Source organism: Arachis hypogaea, chromosome 14 (assembly GCF_003086295.3).
Source record: "Arachis hypogaea cultivar Tifrunner chromosome 14, arahy.Tifrunner.gnm2.J5K5, whole genome shotgun sequence".
Taxonomy (NCBI): Eukaryota; Viridiplantae; Streptophyta; class Magnoliopsida; order Fabales; family Fabaceae; genus Arachis; species Arachis hypogaea.
Window position 1 is genome coordinate 18613658 of NC_092049.1, and position 19377 is coordinate 18633034.

General features: G+C 31.2%; 1 protein-coding gene across 1 annotated transcript; it reads right to left on the reverse strand.

Moving 5' to 3' along the window:
* Positions 1-4558: 4558 nt before the first annotated feature.
* Positions 4559-10090, reverse strand: LOC112741749 (uncharacterized). The gene is made up of 8 exons (XM_025790847.3): positions 9397-10090; positions 9166-9321; positions 8944-9018; positions 8416-8460; positions 7839-7892; positions 7212-7409; positions 6039-6424; positions 4559-5439 (listed from the first exon to the last, which is right to left on the reverse strand). Exons 1-8 carry the CDS (start codon positions 9938-9940, stop codon positions 4831-4833), a joined length of 2067 nt encoding a protein of 688 aa, XP_025646632.1. The 5' UTR covers positions 9941-10090; the 3' UTR covers positions 4559-4830.
* Positions 10091-19377: the final 9287 nt, after the last annotated feature.

A 19377-nucleotide genomic window follows, 5' to 3' on the forward strand; every position in this document is an offset into this window, starting at 1 on the left:
ATTTTGATCCCTCTAGGTTCTATTCATGTGCGTTCTATGAATTTCACAAAGATGTCTTGCTGAAACGACATCTCTGCCCTTCTTACTTGGTGAATCTTGAGAACCTAGCCACCAAAGGAATCAACTTTTCTTCCCTGTTTGATGCTCTGAAATGGACTCCTCTAGTTCACATTCAGAAACTGGTATACCCGGGGCTGGTCCGGAAATTCTATGCAAACATGCGTTTGATCGAGGGCTCAATCCATTCTTACATCAAGCGTGTCTACATAACTCTAAATCCTCAAACCATAGGTGCTACTCTTGGGTACGAAGATGAAGGACCAAAAATTTACATGATTGATAAATGGGAGGATCAAGTAAGAGTTACACAACAAACTGTCTTGCAACACATCTGTGCAAACCTTTTTGGACTAGATGGATTAATCCCAACCCACAAAGTACTCGGACCGGAGAACTCTCTATTGTACCGTATCATCACTCATATCCTCACTCCTCAAAGTGGTTCTCACCATAGAGTAACAGTTTCTGATTCTATCACCCTATTTGCTCTCATTACTACTACCCCAATTTCATTTGCTTATATTATGATACGTCATATATGGAAAGCAGTAAAAAGTACTAAAAAGGCTAATCTTCCATATGGCATGTTCCTCACATGTATATTTGAGCATTTTAAGGTTGATTTGTTTAATGAATCTGTTGAGAACAAGGTTTCAATGATTAAAGAAGGAGGAGTTTCGGGCAAGAAAGGCAAGCGGTCTGTTCCCTCTGAACCATCTCTCAGCGATCTGGAGAGCCGTCCTGAACCCTCAAATGTCACTCAATCAATCCGGGAAGTTCTCAAAGAGTTTCGCAACATGGCCAAGCTAATGCGGAAATCTCACAAGGCTGCCCGGAAATTGTAATATGAACAGGAAAAGGCTTGGAAGAAATGTCACGAAAGAGTTGGTTTCATGATTAAAAGCTTTGATGATGACATGGGGACAGGGGATTACGAAGATGATTCCGGTTCAGAGTTCAATCTTTCTGATGATTAATGACTGTTTCTTTACTTTTACTTGATATTGGCTCCATTAGGCTCAATCTGTTTTTTGTAGGAGCATGACTTGATACTCACTGCTCTTTGATACTTTGATACACTCTTGTTACTTTATTATGGATATTTTGTTGTGTTGTTCATATTTTGTGCAGGTGCCCCTTGATGACAAAAGAGGGAGGAAAATTAGTTTCCAAAATTGAAATTGAAACTAATGAAACAGGGGAGGATTTGCTGAAACAGGGATGAAATTTTCAATTGAAAATTCATGATCTCCCTTGTTTAAAGAATGCATGTTGTTATTGCATTTGTTTCACTATGGTTACTGCTGCTTGAAATACATTTGGCATTTGGTTTATGGTGATGTGTGACAATATATTTATTATATGAATGTCTGGTTGTTGATTTATCTTGATGAACATGTTTTTATTGAAACTGGAATGTTCTTATTCATCTTGGTAAACATACTGATTTGAAAATTTATTTTTGGCAGTTCCTTTAAACTGTGATATCTGACAGCTGCCATGTTTTGATGTGATCATATGTGATTCAAAAATATTTTCCTTACTTGAATAATATGGCTCTGATATCTTGACTGGAAAATATTTGAAATTTTTTGTGGTAAAGTTTGAGTAGAAAATCAGTTTATGATATCAAATGAGATTTGATTATCAATTTAAAACTGCTCATAAATCAAGCATTTAGCATCATATAACATGCTAAATAACATTGTTCTTGAAGCTTGATTAAAATGTTATAGGTTAGTGCTTCCCTTGGTAAAAATGGTATATATTAAGGGGGAGCCATGTGATATTTAGAAAGGGGGAGAAATTCAATCTTCAAAGGGAGTACTCATACTCAATTTTTTTTAAATCTCTTTCCATTTCAATTTTAATAATGTTTGTCATTAAGGGGGAGATTGATGAGTTTGGAAAACTCTAAATTAATATTTGTGATGACTAAACACTATTAAAAAATAATTAATTACAAAATTATTAATCTGATTTTCATTTAACATATATTCATTAAATAATTTTGTTACAGGTTTTAATATTGGGCCGAAAAACAAATTTCTGGTGCAAGCCCAAATTACATTCAGCCTTTGGTTTTGATAATATATGATGGATATGGCTGAATTGGTTCTTTATGTTACTTGGGCCAATTTAATCTATTATGGCTACAAGTCCAAGTTGAAAAATGCCTTCCTATTTACTTTATGCATGTTCTAAAATTCATCAGGAAAGCAAATGTTGCTATTGGGCTTGATTTAATTGTTATTGCAACTAAGCCCAATTCCATTTGAGATGAGAATTCCTCATGCTTTGTCCGAATCTATGAAGCAAAGAAAAACAAAACCTCAATGCTTCCAACGGATTCCATTACACTTCTTGGAAGGATTTCAAAGTTAATTTAAGCATTGAGAACATAAGTAAGTGAGAGAAGATTGATTTGATTGAAAGCATCATTGCTACACGCCACACTAAGGGAAGTAAAAGCAAGCTATTTTCAATTAATTAGTTTAACCACTTTGAATTGCTTTTCTTCAGATTCTCTTTTCTCTCTCATTCTTTCTTCTTCTTCGGTCATTGTCCAGGAAATAATGGAAGCTATGTTCAACTATCAAAAGAAAGAAGGAGCTACATGCATCAAGACCATCAAGCTAATGATGGCAAGAAAACATACTAAAATAAAAATGAGTTGCGGCTAAGATTGTCACCAAACATGGATAGATTTGGTGAGGTAATCTTTGGTTCTTTATGCTCAAAAAGGAAGAAGAAGATCTCGGCCAGCAAGGGGAGATTCTTGGAGGAGATGGCTTGTCTTTGATTCTGCTCAACCACCACAGGAAGTAGCTAGAGTGGCGAAGTGATGGTAGAGGCAGAGATTGAAGCAGATGAAGTCATCATCATCATGAAGCATCAAGGGCCAGAAATCCATCTTGGAGAGCAAGTCAAGGATGGAGAGCTCGGATTGATGAAGAGTGATGACCAAGGAAGGACTAGAGGTAATTGCATGTTGGTTATTGCATGGTTATCTCTTCTCTCGCTGTGTGGCCGAACCGGTTTCTTGAAGGAAGAAGAAGTTGGCTTGGATTTTTGGCTTCAAGTGTGGAGGCTTCTCTCTTCTATAAAAAGGGAGAACAGCCACTGTTTGGAGCAAAGAGTTAGAAGTAAGCAATGAGAGTGCAAAGCACAGGATTCTCAGAGCTACCTAAGCTTACAGATTTTCTTCTCCTTCAATGTATTCTGTTTAGTATTTTTCTGTTTAATTTTGTCATGTCTTGAGTCTCATGGAAAAAGGCAAACAGTGAGATTTGTAATGAAAAAGCCATAGAGCGGAAAAAGACAGAGAGTGCAAAATTAAAAGAAAAAGCCATAGATGTCTTAGAGTTCCTTTGTTCATCTATGTTGTGTTTCATGATTCTGTGGGAATCCCCTTGTAAGTTGGGTTAGCACTTTACAGTTTGTAATCAGGTTGATTATAGTGAAATTCCATCATTGTTGTGATGGAGACTGGATGTAGGCTGCACTGCACTTAGCAGCTGAACCAGGATATATCTGGGTGTAATCTTTCTTCTCTCCTACTCCATTTCTGTTTTCTACTGCACAGGAGCAAAAACCAAAAATGTCTCGTGCCAAGTGACGAGACAAAATGAAAAAGTCTCGTGGCTAGGGACGAGCTAAAAACAGAAAAGTCTCATCTAAGTCCAGCAAGTGTTAGCAAGCAAAAAGGAGGCTAAGATTCAACTCCTCTTCTCTTAGCCACTGAAACCATCACAAATCATTTAATCCTTTTTTAGTTGATATATATATGTATTTATTGAATTTAATCTGATTAGTTAATAATTTTTTTCATATTTTATTTTTATATTTCATTTTATAATATATAATTTATATATATAACATCTATAATTATTAAAATATTTTTAGTTTAACATCCATAATTTTATATGTATAACATCTATATATAATTTTAAATATATAACATTCATAATTCACGAATTGAAATTGCTTTGTTATTATTTATTATTTTATTTTGTGGGTCATAAATTAACAATTTTTTATGTTTTTTATTTTTATAAATTAAGACTAACAAATTTGATATTTTGAATTTTTTATAAAATATGTTATGATAATTTTAAAATACTTTTAGAACAAATGATATATAACAATTTAAGATTTTTATTTGAAATAAGAATTGAATAATTGTGGATGTAATAAACTAATAATGAGGAAAATTTTTTAAAATTTAATGATTCTTATAAAATTTAAATTAATTTTTGATGTAATTAAATGAAAGAAGATATTTATAAAAAAATTAATTATGTCAATTGGTTAAAAAAAAATAATCCATACTCTTTTGTAAATAAAGATATTATCAAATTTATATTTTTATTTATTATTTATATAACTTTTGACTACATCACATTATTCTTTTTATATACACCATCATCTAATAAAGTCACTATTCTTCCTGACTTGAAGCAGCCAACAAAGGAGGTATTATTATTACACAGATATATGATAAATAAAAGGAAAAAATTTAGGTATAATTAATTTCATATAAAGTTAATTAATAGTTAAAAATTATTAAATAGTTTAATAAATTTAACTAAATTATTATCCAACATCAACTTTCAATTATTAATTTTTACATTAAGTTAATTACATCTAAGTTTTCACTTGAATAAAATTAGCAAAAGACTTAATAACACTCAAGATTAGTATCGTATAAGACTTAGAAAAGATATCCATATTGCACTATGTAGATAATGGATCATCATCATCATCGATTCATGATTGTCCATGATCTGGTTGTGGAACATTTGTAAAGATTGCTTTGATAAGATCCCAATACAAAGGAAACTGAGCCGCCGCATAAAACGTGACCGGCAAACAAGTAGCGGCATAAATGATGATGAACTCCATATGGTGCATTCCATCCTTAAACACAAAGAAATAAGCAGAGCAAAAGCTGATCAACATGGCGGCAATGGAGACAAAGAGGGAGCTCAAGCCCAGGAGGAGTTTCAATGGCAGCTCCCATTTGTAGTATTTTGGTTGTTGCCGTGACGTCAGTATGGAAAGAAACATCACCAGCGCCGTCACAGAGAAGCAAAGTGCCAGCAACGACGCGACCAAAAACATGTTGAATACCGGCTGCCCTACTAGGGTGGGTTTCCCAGTATTGTCGTTCGTGCCGCCCGGCAGGTTGCTTGTTGTGGCATAGGCTACGCCGGCGATTAGCGCAGCCACCACAGAGCAAGACTCTGAGGTGCTCTTAAGCCAATCGCCGGCTTTTACCATGAGCTCGTTGTGGCTTTCACTGAAGATGTCGGCTGGGAGTTCTTTTTTGTTGTTGTATTGGAATATTAGGTGTGGTGGTGCTACCGATTCCAGATACTGCTCGTAAAGAATTGTTTGTTACATTTCTTGTACACATGCAATTCCATCTTTCTGTGCATTTTTTTTAAGATGTAATTTTTGAAAAATTTATATAGATGCATCTCTTACTTTATCACTATCAAAAATTGTCCAGTAAAATTATCTTTTATTATTTTTAGTGAAATATTAGAATAAATAATTTATAATTTTAGTTTGAAAAAATTTAGAAAGTAAAAAAAAAGTTTTGAAAAGACGATATAATTTAAATCATGTTATGCTTATTGTGAAAATTCACATATATTAAAAAAAAAAATCAAACATGTTAAATTATCTAAAAATTTTTACTTATAACATTATAAAAAAAAGTCATCAAATTAATTATCTTATAAAAATATAAAATAAAAAGTATTAAATAAATAAATTATTTTTATAATTAAATTTAATTAAAATTTTTGTTTTTATGATTATTCTTCCCTTTTTGAATTGATTTTTATTATGCTAATAAATTAATAAAAAAACTTATAAATTGAACTCAATTACTAAAATAATTTATCATATATATAATATCACTAATATAAAGTATACTTTAAAAATATACGAAAGAACACTTGAATTACCTGGTACCACTTAACCTCCCAGTGCATTTGCATGGCAGATCCAGCAATGTGCCAAGCTTCATGTTTGGACATCCTAGCTGCCAAATGCAGTATGTTGTTGTTTTCATTATCCGTGGCTCTTATCAGATTCTTCCACACATCTCTACCACGCTGTCTATGCAGTGCCCCAATTATGTGAGGTTGTCTGTTTTCTGCGGCCACTAGCAATATATTCTTTCCATCTCTTGTTACCTCTTGTATGTATGCCGGAGCATAACTCAACATTCCTTCAACCATTTCTAGTATTCCATTCTTAGCAGCGGTTAATATTATTGGCATTGTCTCCCAATTCTCTTCCTCTTCATTCTCCTGCTTTTTTTGGTTAGCTTCATTCTCCTTCTTCAATGCTGCCCTCATGTATCATTTATCAATCAATCAATATAATTAAGTGACTACTCCATAAGTTGTCTTCCCATAAAATAATAATTGACAAACTGTTAAGATAATTTAATATATTGAATAAAATATTATTTAATCTCTAAGTTAAATCATAATCTGATTCATAACGTTTCAAACATTCTATTTTTATCTCAAAAAGTTTTAAATGGATTTAACGTTGTTCTATCATTAAAATTTACATGAATAATTAATAGAATGACTAATGTAAATCTTAATAATATTATTGTTAAGTTATAATTTTATATTAGAAAAACATAATCAAAATCTTTTTGTAACATTTTTTTTGTCGATCTCCTTGTAATAGAATTCTAAATCCCAACAATCAATTATCAATGTCAAAGAAATTTTGATAGATTGATTTTACTTATATACTGAAATAAAATGTTATTGGCTCTTTAATTAATATGTTAATTATTCGTGTCAAATTTAACTGTGAGACAATATTAAACATGTTTAAAATTTTTTGAAATTAAAATAAAAAATTTAAAATTTTTAGAATTAAAATAAAACATTTAAAATTAAAATGTTAAATACTAAATTAGAACTTCATCCAAATATTAGAAATTAAAATAATACTTTATTAACCTTGACATATTTAATTAAATTTTTATTTAATGAATTTAAAACTATATCATCTTTACGTTAAAACAACTTCACATAACAGATTAATTAATTAATTAATTAATATACATATTTATAGGGTGAAAAGTGAACCGAGCATGAAACAAATATTACCAGTTTTCGACTTTTTATCATCACTACTCTTTATAATGGAAAAAATTCTTTCTACCCTCTCCTCGTATATGGGATCAGCAAGAGCAGGATTAGTGCCATGAATAAAGTACCAATTTGCTTCAAGTTTTTCGACAATGTTGTTCATCACTCGGGAAGACCATACATGATTGTATTTCATCTTCTTTGTCTTCTTTATTTCTGATGAATTATTAATTATAAGCATAAATTCAATTAGATTGCTGCCAAAATTGGAGGGCTAAGAAAAAACAAATGATTAATAATCTATCTTCAAATTAGTTTTATAAAAGAAAGACGATTTATTTTCAAAAATATTCAATAACATAATTTACTTTTTATATCTATGAGTTAAATTGGTTATTGTGACGAGAATAGATCTTCTTAATTGTTAAATAAAATTGAGATTATTTTTCATTGTGTTAAAAACGTGACACATGATTAAAAAAACTAACAATTTTAATTCACATTGATATTTTTCAAAATCAAATTAAAAAGTTGATTTCTCTTTTTGGGAATAAGCTAACTTATGTGGATTAACATTAAAAAAAAAAAAAATTTACTACATGAAAAAAGAAATCAAAGAGGGAGAAAACAATAAGAATAATGTACCACGTTGCAGGTGGCCGAAAACACTCATCATGTAGGTCTTTAACATAGTAGATACTGCAATAATCGATATAGATTCAAGTAAATTATTGTTAGAAGGTTAAACTTTGATTACAGAAATATTCCCTTTACAATATATATGTTACTTTAATCATTTACAAACTAATTAAAAAATAAAATCAATAATTGAATTAATATAATAAACTTATTTACTAAAGTATTCCTATCTAAAAAATTTCATTATAAATATATTTATTGTTACGTGAAACGTAGAAGTACAAAATATCTTTAAATATATATATATATATATATATATATATATATATATATATATATATATATATATATATATATATATAAATCTTTTTTACTCATAGTGATGACAAATATGTGCGTACTATAAACCATATAATAGATTAATTAATTAATAACTATCTAATAGTATAAAGCCTTTAATAATAAGTATTCTGCGAACTTAAAAGTCTAATTAATTAGTTTGCCAAACTTTTAAATTCAAATATTATTTTCCCTAAACAAACATACTTTTGAAATAATATAGATGATATAATATATACACGACCTTTCTTTCCAAGATCTGGTTCTTGGTGCTGTTTTTCATCTTCAGCTACACAACAAGAGGAGGAAATGTGTAAGTTTTATTAATTTGATATGTTAAAATTTACATAAAATTATTCTAGTGTCCGAAAAGTTTGTGACATTGGGATCATATAATGTCAAATATTAATCATTTTTATAGAATACATTGATGTTATATATATTTTTCAAAAATTAATTAAGTTGATGTCGCAAATATTTTAGGGCCAAAATTTTTACATAATTTTTTATATATAAATTTGTGAAAATATTATCTATTTTTATGGTTATGTTTTATATATTTTCTAGATTTTGATAAAAATAAAAAATAGTAAAAAGTTGTTTTTTGTTTGTATGTTTCTAATTTACATGTTTATACAGAAAATCTTAAAAAAATAAACATATTAAAAGCATAAAGTGAAAATATTTTACAAACTAATTAAACAAATTCTTATTTATTGTATTTTATTTATTTATACTGTATGTACAGTACTTTTGAAAATAAAATACTAACGCAATCTTATATCAACTACTCTGTTTTCGTCAGAATGATCTGGTTGTTTCGGTGGGAGTGGCTCTATACTGGTAGCTGCACAATGCACACAATACAATGAGAGACATGAAAATTACATTTGACACCATCAATCAAATATTAGTAATTTAAGATTTTTGTTGAATAAGCTAAGACAATGCAATGAGTTTGTGTGTAGGCAATTAATTAAGAATGTAAACTTACAGTGGTATAGGAGTGTTCTCCACAATCCGAAGTTGGTGCTGCTTTTAAAGGCAGAATGCTTGGTAGCAAGTACATGAAGAGGTGTGGTTCCCCTTTCATCCAGAGCGAAAACAATTTTTTCTTCATCGTATAGATGAATGATCTTATATGCTAATGCTGAGAAGTGAGAAACAAGAAAACTATAAAAAGATCAATCATCATCTACATCTGATATTGTGAACTTGAACTTACCAAAGTGCCCTCGTTCAAGGGTGCAATGCAGCATTGTTTCTCCTCGTTCCCTTCTCCATGGCATTCCACTGAAGCTGGATCTGGAGGCTCCGCATTGCTTGCTATGCTCGTGGAGGAGAAGAAAGGTCTCTTCGTAGCCGTGAAGGGCAGCCAAGAACAGAGGCGTCTCGAGTCGGTGGTTGCGAATGTGGACCAACGACGATCGCGAGGAATTATTAGAACCACCTCTCCTTTCTTCTGCGACGATAAGCTTGCAGATCTCAATACACCCGATCTCAGCCGCTAAGTGAAGAGCAGTGTCGCCGTTCTTGTTCTTAACGGACAGGATATCCCTACGCACCTCCACCGAAATCAATCTCAGAAAGTCTCCAAAGAACTTGTGGTTGAAGTGCATGGTAACCACGTGCAGAAGAGTGTCGTTGGATTTTGTCATCGGTTCTTCAAGAATATAAGGCCATAGTCGTTGGTTCTTGTCGCCGGCCAACACTTCCACAGCGTCGTTCCAGTCTTTTTCCAAGGTTTCTCTGTACGTCCTCCTCAACATTTTTTAGTACACACAATATAATAGCTACTTTAATTAATTAACTGATTCAGTGGATTGGCTCTCGTTTCAATGTTACCCAAGATATAGAAGAGATTACTGGAAATTATTCTTTGCTTTTTCCATTCCTAACTACTATATGCTAGAATCTTGGATACTTGTTATTGAATTTCTCACCCTTTTTATTCCCTATACAATATCAGTTTCTTATAGTATTGGGTAAGATACTAAGATTTATCATTATTTATGTACACTACTCTAATTTAGATATTTACTAACACTTTTTATCTAATATTTTTTAAAATATTAGTTATATCAATAAAAATATATTTTTTAAAAATGTTATTTTATACACCAAAATCAGCTAATAAAATTAATCACTAATGTATTTAATTTGTATATAAATACATGTGTGAATTAATTTATTTTTAATGTATATTTATATTCTAATATATATTTTATACTAATGATTAATTTTAGTGACTAATTTTAATGTACACGTAGTATAATCGATTTTTTTTTAAAAGAAAAAAGAAAAACTAGTCCAAATGTCACCAGCTGTGTGTAAACCTGTAAAATTTATGCTGAGACATTATTTTTTAATCCCTTTCACGTTCTTCGCGATGGAGGAAAACCACTTTTATGGCATCTCTTTTCTCTGCACTTCATCTTTTTTTTTTCAATCTCAATCGATATCTGAAACATTCTCCATATTCGGATTCTCCTCTCAATTTTGGTAAGCATTTTCTCTCTTCTTTATTACTCGGAATTATTCTTTACTTCTTCCATTCTTAACTACTATTTTAGAATCTTGTATACTTTTCTCTTTTCGGGATACTTGTTACTTGCACAGAATTTCTCAACTTTTTTATTCCCTATATAGTATCAGTTTCTTACAGTATTGGATAAGATTTTTCATTATTATTGTACACTACTAGAGTTTAACCAGTACTTTTTATCTAACTTTTTTTTAAATGTTAGATATATCAATCAAATTATATTTTTAATAACATTTGTAAAATAAATGTTAAAAAATATATATATTTTTAAAAATATTATTTCGTACACCAAAATCAATTACTAAAATCAGTTACTAAGATAGCATTTGTTTTTGTAGATAGGACAGAATACTGAAACATAAACAATAAAACTAACACACTAAAATTTATCTTTTGTGTATTGTGTTTGGATACAATAGACATGACACTAATGTAATGTCCAGTATTATATTTAAATAGACATAGACAAAACTAAAATATTATGCAAAATAACTAAAATAGACATATCTCTCATATTCTCTTCTCTCTCTGTCATAGTTATTAGAACCGAACCGGTGATCGAACCGGTCCTATGTAAATAAAAAATAAAATATAGTAAAAAATTTAGAATTAAAAATTTTAAAAATATATTTTTACTAATATTTTAAAAATATCTAGCTATTCTAAACAATATGGAATAGAAACAATAAGTATTTTGTTAATTTTACTCTATTATAAATATTTTTATTTTGTTTTTATATTAAAATAACTATTATTTTCAAATTTTAATAATTTATTAATTAGTTTATATCTATTATACTATTATATACTACAAGTATTTATTAAAAATAATATTAATAGATATTATATAATTATGAAAAGAAAATAATAAGTGAGTTTATAATTACTGTTAAATAAAATATAATTAATTTAAGAATAAGTAAACTTATAATTAAAATTAAAATAACTTAAATAAAAATAAATTATTTGCTAAAAGATATTAATATGTATTTTAATTTGCATATATACTTGTAACAAGTAAGTTAGCCTAGTGATTATGGCTACCGTTTATCACCTTGAGGGAGGGGGTATCACTGGAATTTGTGGGAATCCTTTGTTATTTTTAGTTTATTATATCCCTAGGTTTGTTGATAAAAAATTTGTGCAATTGAGTAAATTATGGTAGATATTCGTATCATCATAATGTTTTTAAAGTGTGCCTGCGATCTGCTGGCAGAATTAATTATAGCAAAATTGATTTAGTTTAGAATTAATTTTGATATAACATTATTTATATGACAAAGAAAAAAATTTTCTTTTCGTTGGAGGTGGATCTGGAAAAAAATGTTGGGCTTGACCCTTCAGTTCTTAAGTCCATACCTATGTTGGCGTTCCAACCCCATGAATTCAAAGAGGATTTAGAATGTGTTGTTTGGCAATCGAGGCCTGGGTCAGATGACAATTTTGTTTGCCTCCTATAGAGCTGCACCGGATTCAAATTCTCTTAGAGGAATATTGAATCATTTGTGTGTACTCCCATGTAGTGTGTGTGAGTGGATTATGTGAGTGTGTAATGTATGGGTGTAATGTCTAAGATTGGGGGTTGTCCAGTCAATCAAGAGGCTTTTAAGTAGGGACAAAAAGTCAACTGGTCCTTGTAGTCCCAATTCTTTTAATGTGGAACAAGCATAGAATTAGGAGTTTACTGATGTTATTCATTTCAATTATTATTTATTTCAGTACATATTCTGATATCTCTCAATTGAAACTGTTGTAAAAAAAAGGCAAAATGAAAAGCTGGTGTAATATCTTGTTCTATAATAATTTTCATATGTTTAATTGTGATCTTTATGTTGTAGTTAGCTTGACTCAATACCATTATTACTCCACTAGTCCACTACTTCATATAGTAAAGTAGTGAAACATCTTTCTCTTTTATCTTATTAATTTAAAAGAGTGAATAAATATATAGAACTAATTTTTAATTAGTCAATTTTTTATTATAAATTTTTTTAAACCTTATTTTTAAGAAGATTTAAAGTTGGAATTTTGAAAAATTAATTTGTATATATCTTGGAAGGTGATTGAAGGGTGTGCATGGGTTGGGTGAAACCGGGTTTGATGTGATTTAGACCCGATCTGAAATATATATCGGGCCTATTTATTAGACCCGAACCCGGCCCTAGACCCGATGAAACCTATACACTTTCGGACCACGATTATATCGGATAAAAATCGGGTGAAAACCGGGCCGTTAACATTACATTACCTTGATACCTTCTTATAAGCTAGCATGTGAAAATATCCAAATTTTCAAGACTCCAACTATTATTTGACATGGTAAAATTCACTTAGAAAAATATAACAAGAACCAACTCTTCTCTAAAATTAAAGTATAACCATAATCAATACTAATATTGTCTAATAACACCAAATATTTGAATCAATACAAATAACACAATATTATGCATTAGTCTAAAATCTTATGCATTTTAAACATAAAACATTAACTTATAATCTTATAATAACTAATAATACAAAATATTAAGGTTTACCATACTTAAATTCCACATAAGAATAGTTATCATCCATCACTAATAACACAAAATATTAATTGTATATGATGACCGGACCACCGAGCCGAGTTCGGGTGACCCGAGCCATGGCTCGGACCCGACCCAAAATAATGATCGGGTCTATTTTTGAGACCCTTATTCGGCCCTAAACCCGGTGAAATCACAGCAAAATAGCCCATAAAATATTTGAGACTGGACCGAGTCTTCGAGACGGACCGGACCATGTACACCCCTAGGTGATTCCACCTGGTGCTTCATATGGCTAGCAACTTATCATCATTCCACCGAAGATTATCATGAGTACCATGAAGTTGCTGCTAAGATGTTATATCCAACCAGAGGGGATAATACAAAAATTATATTAGAGAAGTTCAATGAATTATATTCTAAATTTCTAAGTGCTAAGGAGTTGTTAGTGTTTGTTGGCTACATGGAATTTTCATCATAAATAGAAGAAACTTCTGCTCTAATTCTCAAACTAAATCCTGCTCTAATTTTCACACTAAATTTTTCATTTAAACATACAAAAAAAAACTCTCGCACAATTGAATTAAAATCCAAAATTACTTATAACTTATCTGCAGTAATATTAAACAAAATTCTGCACTAATTTTAACTGAAATTCTGCATTAACATTAACAAAAGAAATAATTTTACGCATATTGAAAACTAATTATACACAAAATACTAAATTGTTATAAGTCTAAGATACCAAAATTCTGCGAGTTAAGTCTCTAAGTAGTCCCTGAACTTGCACTCGAGTCTCAAGAAATCCCTAAAGTTAATAAATACTCAAATTCGTCCCCAAATTTATATTCCGGGACTAATAATTGTCCCCAAATTTGTACTCCGGAATTCATAATAGTCCCTCAAGTATTTTTTGTTCATCAAAATCTTAAAACGACGTCGTTTTGAACAAAAAAAAAAGAAAAAAGAAACGTAGCATAAAACATTAAAACCCCAATCCAAAAAAAAAAGAACGCGTAGCCCCCCCACCCCCTCCCAATTCCCAATCTCCAATCTCCAATGTGTTCTCTTCCCTATCCCCTATCCCTTTCCCTCTCCCAACCTTTTCCTTTCCCTTCTCCATTCTCAACCCGTTTCTTTTCCCTCCTCCAACCCTTCCCCTTACCCTTTTTCTTCTGCTTCCCCAATGCCCTTCTCCTTCCCCTTCCTCTTCTGCTCCCCCAACCTGAGATTTTTTCTCTTCCCTTTCTCCTTTTTAATTTGATACCTTCCCTTTTTTCAACCAGACTTTCACACTCATAAGAGCTCTCCTCAACTTTCGCTGCTGCTGCCTTTCGCCGGCTTCCGTTTCACTGCCGCCACTGCTCGACAGCCTCCATCTCCGCTCGGTCTCCCTTTTCTCTCCCTGACACGGCTCTTTCTCTCAGCCATGGTAATTTCTTTTTCTTTAATTTTTTTAGTTATTCAATCATTGTTCTTTAATATTCTTGGTGATTGTTGCTGTTGATCCTATTTTAATATAACAACAATAGTTAATTTTAGTTATTTTTTATTCTGTAATTATAACTGATTTTTTTATTGTTGCTATTTTTTTGTGCTTGTTGCTGTTTAAGTTGATTGATGCATGCTATTTAAGTTGATTGAACTTTTTTTATTAATGCTGATTTTTTTGTGATATTTTGTGGTGTTGGTTTTTATTTTTGTGACCTTTTGAAAAAGAAGAAGAAAAACAGAGTTGAAGAAGAAGAAGAACACAGAGTTGAAGAAGAAGAAGGGAATTCTTTTTTTTCCCTAATATAAAACGACGCGTGCTTCTTTTTTTTGTTTTTATTGTTCAAAACGACGTCGCTTTCTTTTTTTCTTTTTTTTTTTAATTTTTTTTTGTTCAAAACGACGTTGTTTTAAGGTTTCGATAAACAAAAAATCGTTGAGGGACTATTATGAGTCCCGGAGTACAAGTTTGGGGACTATTATGAGTCTCGGAGTACAAATTTGGGGACGAATTTGAGTAATTATTAACTTCAGGGATTATTTTGAGGCTCGAGTGCAAGTTCAGGGACCACTTTGAGACTTAACTCAAATTCTGCCGACAATACTAGTTCTGTATTAACATGTGCCAAATTGATAAGTCTAAAAAACTAAATGTACTATAAATCCAACCTCCAACTTTGTTTCTTGCGAAGAGATTAACTCTAAGTATGCAATATAGCTCTAACAAATTCAGTTTTTTGACTATCTCCTAGTGACCAAAAGGTTTTTTTTCAATTGAGAATTTATGGAGAACTTGAGTGCAACAGAAATAATTTCGTCATCGGTGAACCTAAGCTCGCTAAGCATATCACCAGCCTTTTTTTCCTTACGAGTCTTTACCATGGCTTGAGCAAAAGCATCCAAACACTTTCCCTGTTGATCAAACACATACTTCAGGGTGTCAGTTAACTCCTTCATCATCTTGGTATCCTTTGCCGCTTTAGATGAGTATAGCTTTTTTCCTTGTTTTTTCTCAGAAGATGAAGCCACATAATTCGATTGTTGGAGTAGGGATTCACTGAAATCATGGTTTGAGTTAAACATATCCATATCTTCTGCATCCACTTCTTCATCTTCATCCTGTTGCACTTCTTCTTCTTCAGCATCATTGTCGCATACAGCAGCAACTCCGTTTGCTGTATTCTTACAAAATATTTTCTCCAAACACGGATAAATGGGAAAATGCTTTCTTGGAGTATACAATCTTACTCCTTGTTTCTAAAAAACAAATAAAAGATCATCAAAGAGGGATAGAACTAATTGTCAAGTAGAATAAAATTAAGTGAATCAAATCAAACATGAAAACTAACATTCATATATGCACCTAGAATCTCTTTGTTGTCCACAACCACACATTGCTTCATATCATCCCATCCAAAATCGCTACAGGCTGCCATCTCAGCAGCAAATTGATATTTTTTTTAACCTCTTAACCTTGTTCTTGCAATGAATTATTTGAAAGCCACCACCTGAAAATCTGTCATTCATTTTTGCAGTAAGCTTCTCAAAAGATCCAGGTTTAAACTGACCCAAATCAGCTATTCTTCCTTCACTGACAAGCTCCTTCATAAAACTAATAAATGCCTCGGTCTCTTTATCAGTCCAGACATGTCTATCCATTTATCTCTACAATCTAGATTAACTCAATCAAAATTCAAGTGAGCATCCTAAACACATGATGACATCATTGTAAACAAATTATCATACTAATTCAAAAAATACACATACAACAAATAAACTTATGAATACGATATATTTAAAGCAAGTGGTACATGTAGTCAAAACACAACATCAATAATGATTACAGTCTCACTGTTAGGTCTTACAATAAATATCCAAGACAACAAATTATCAAAATAATTCAAATGAAACACACATACAACAAGTAAACCAACTAATTTATACGGCTATGCATCCACTCAGTGTATATTTCATGTGCTAAGTTGTCTCGCTAAGCAATCCATTCGTTGTTGTCCTCTACACTGTCAATCATCTCATCGTCGCCATCTTCATTACCACCATGCTCCTCTCCAATAAGTACGTGGTCATCCTCAAGTAAGATGTCCTCTTCAGGATCGTAGTCCATATTAAGCTGAATAAAGTTTTGCAGCAGACAACAAGCAATTATTATTCTATTTTGTGTCTTAATTTTGTAGAATCAAGGACTCCTCAAAATTGCCCATCTCTTCTTAAGTAAACCAAAACAACGCTCAATAATGTTCCTAGCTGAAGAGTACTTCTTGTTAAAATATTCTCGAAAGTTTCTAGGTGCATTTCTTCCATGGGTCTATTCTTGTACATGATATCGAGTTTGCTTATATGGTGCTAGAAATCCCTTGCAATTAGTATAACCAACATCCACTAAATAATAATTCCCTATAAATTAAAAGAGATACGTTATGAGGATTAAAAAATTTGTATGAACTAACATTTTAAAGTGTCTTTGTTACCTAAAAATTAACTATTACATACCAATTGGTATCATGAGGTTATTACGACGTGAAATAGCATCTCTAAGGACTCTTGAATCTGATACAGATCCTTCCCATCCACTAAGTACGTACACAAAATTCATATCTCGATTGCATACGCCTAGGACGTTGGTTGATATTTTACCCTTTCTTGTTTGGTATCTTGATTTATCTTCTTCAGGAACAGTCACATCTATATATATTCCATCTAATGCTCCTAGATAACCCTAAACCAAAGAAATTTAAGTGTCAAGACTTGCTCTACAAAATTATACATAAGACAAAACCGTTATTCACTAAATTGACCTTGAACCATTTCCATCAGAGATCTATGCAGTCATCTGGAACAGGAACAACCTTTGCAAACAATAAGCTTTGGACACGTATAATCGAGTACAACACTTTATTGAAATACCTACTTATTGTTTCTCCTGACCTATAAAATCTAACTTAAAATGTGCGATTCTTTTTATGATGAGCTAATATTATTAAAAATGTAATCACTTGCTCAGGTATACTTACACGATATTCATCGCTTAATCCCCCCTGAACTTTATGTAACTCACATAATCTTCCTAATGCGTCTACACTCATCCTTAATTCCCAAATACAATTTCTAGCGCCTCCTCCTATTATGCAGTTTAACACATTTCGTCTTAAGGGATTAGTATTAATTTCTCTATTCCTAATCAACAAATGTCCTCTTATCCTGTTTCTCAAATAAAAAAATACAAACATCAAAACTAATATCGAAACGGCCTCAAGCTCAGACTGAATCATAAAATAAAAACAAGAAATCGTCTAAATTATTCCGAGCAGTCCAATAGTTCCATTGTTCCCTAATCAATAGGTCAAAAATATAAATAATAAATTTTTATAAAATTTACACAAATACTAAAAATAATCACCAGCAATAAGAATAACAGCAACATAACCTACTAATTATTTTACTTTTGAATTCAAACAAATAAGAAGAGTTCAGTATAATTTTTTTTATTCATTCTTCCATTAAGAACAACATACATACAACTTTGTCCATTCATTCATTCACAACATCATTGAGAAAATCACCAATTTTGTCACACATACAATTCAAATGAAACACACATATAATTTTATCTATTCATTCATTCATAGCATAATTGAAAACATCACCAATTTTGTCATACAAAATATAATTTTTCTTGTTCATATTTAATTTTTAGATTTTCAATTCACTCAGCATTATTTGGTTTTTTTTGTAGGATTCTCCTTTTTAGCTTTAGGTTGGGTTATGCAAATGGTCGAATAGGTGGCATGCATAAAAACTTGCAATGCTTTTATAAATGGGAGATTTGAAAATGACTCAAATAGATAAGACCCATATGAAAACAATCGAAGCATTTGAGATTCTTGAAATCCAGAGAGTGTTTTCGAGATTCAACAGGTGCAGAAACTAATTAAATAGCAAGTCTCTTTGATTGAACAAACTACAAAAACGAATTTGAGAGAGAGAGAGAGAGAGAGAGAGAGAGAGAGAGAGAGAGAGAGAGCTGAAAATGCAAAGTGAAGAGGTTGTAGCTGCTACAAGGCAATTTTTGGAGCCAGCTGCAGGAAGAAGATAGAACCTGCCAGAGAAAGAAGAAAAAGAAGAGAAGATGAAGAAAGAACCTGCCAGAGAAAGAAGAAGAAAAAGATAGAAGACAGAGAACAGGGAGAAGAGAATACCGTGGAGGAGATCGGCGTTGCAGAGGAGATGTCAAATTAGGGTTTTTTGATAGGTTTAAAAAAGGGTAATGGTGGAATAATAAAAATATCTATGGGTAGAAAAGGAAAAAAATATTAAAAAATCTGTGTCCATCTTGTCAAATTCCGTGTCCATCAATGTCCTTAAAAAAAAGTGGACACAAAAATATAAAAAAATTGTCCCGGAGACAATGTGTTCAGTGTCCATGTCTTTGCCAACAAACACTTTTTAAACTTTTGTTGTCCATGTCTCTATGTCTTGTCTCCGAAAATAAACGCTACCTAATATATTTGTGTATAAATATATGTGTGGTTTAATTTATTTTCAATGTGTATTTGTATTTCAACATGTATTTTATACTGCTGACCAATTTTGGTAGCTGATTTTGGTGTACACGTAGTATAATAGATTT

Bases quoted from the DNA above. Each gene is read 5' to 3' on its own strand.
- LOC112741749 (XM_025790847.3), bottom strand. From the start codon at position 9,940: ATGTTGAGGAGGACGTACAGAGAAACCTTGGAAAAAGACTGGAACGAC. The intron at 9,019-9,165 runs GTAAGTTTACAT...TGCATTGTGCAG, and splicing joins GAGAACACTCCTATACCACT to CTACCAGTATAGAGCCACTC. The intron at 5,440-6,038 runs GTAATTCAAGTG...CTTTACGAGCAG, and splicing joins GGGAGGTTAAGTGGTACCAG to TATCTGGAATCGGTAGCACC.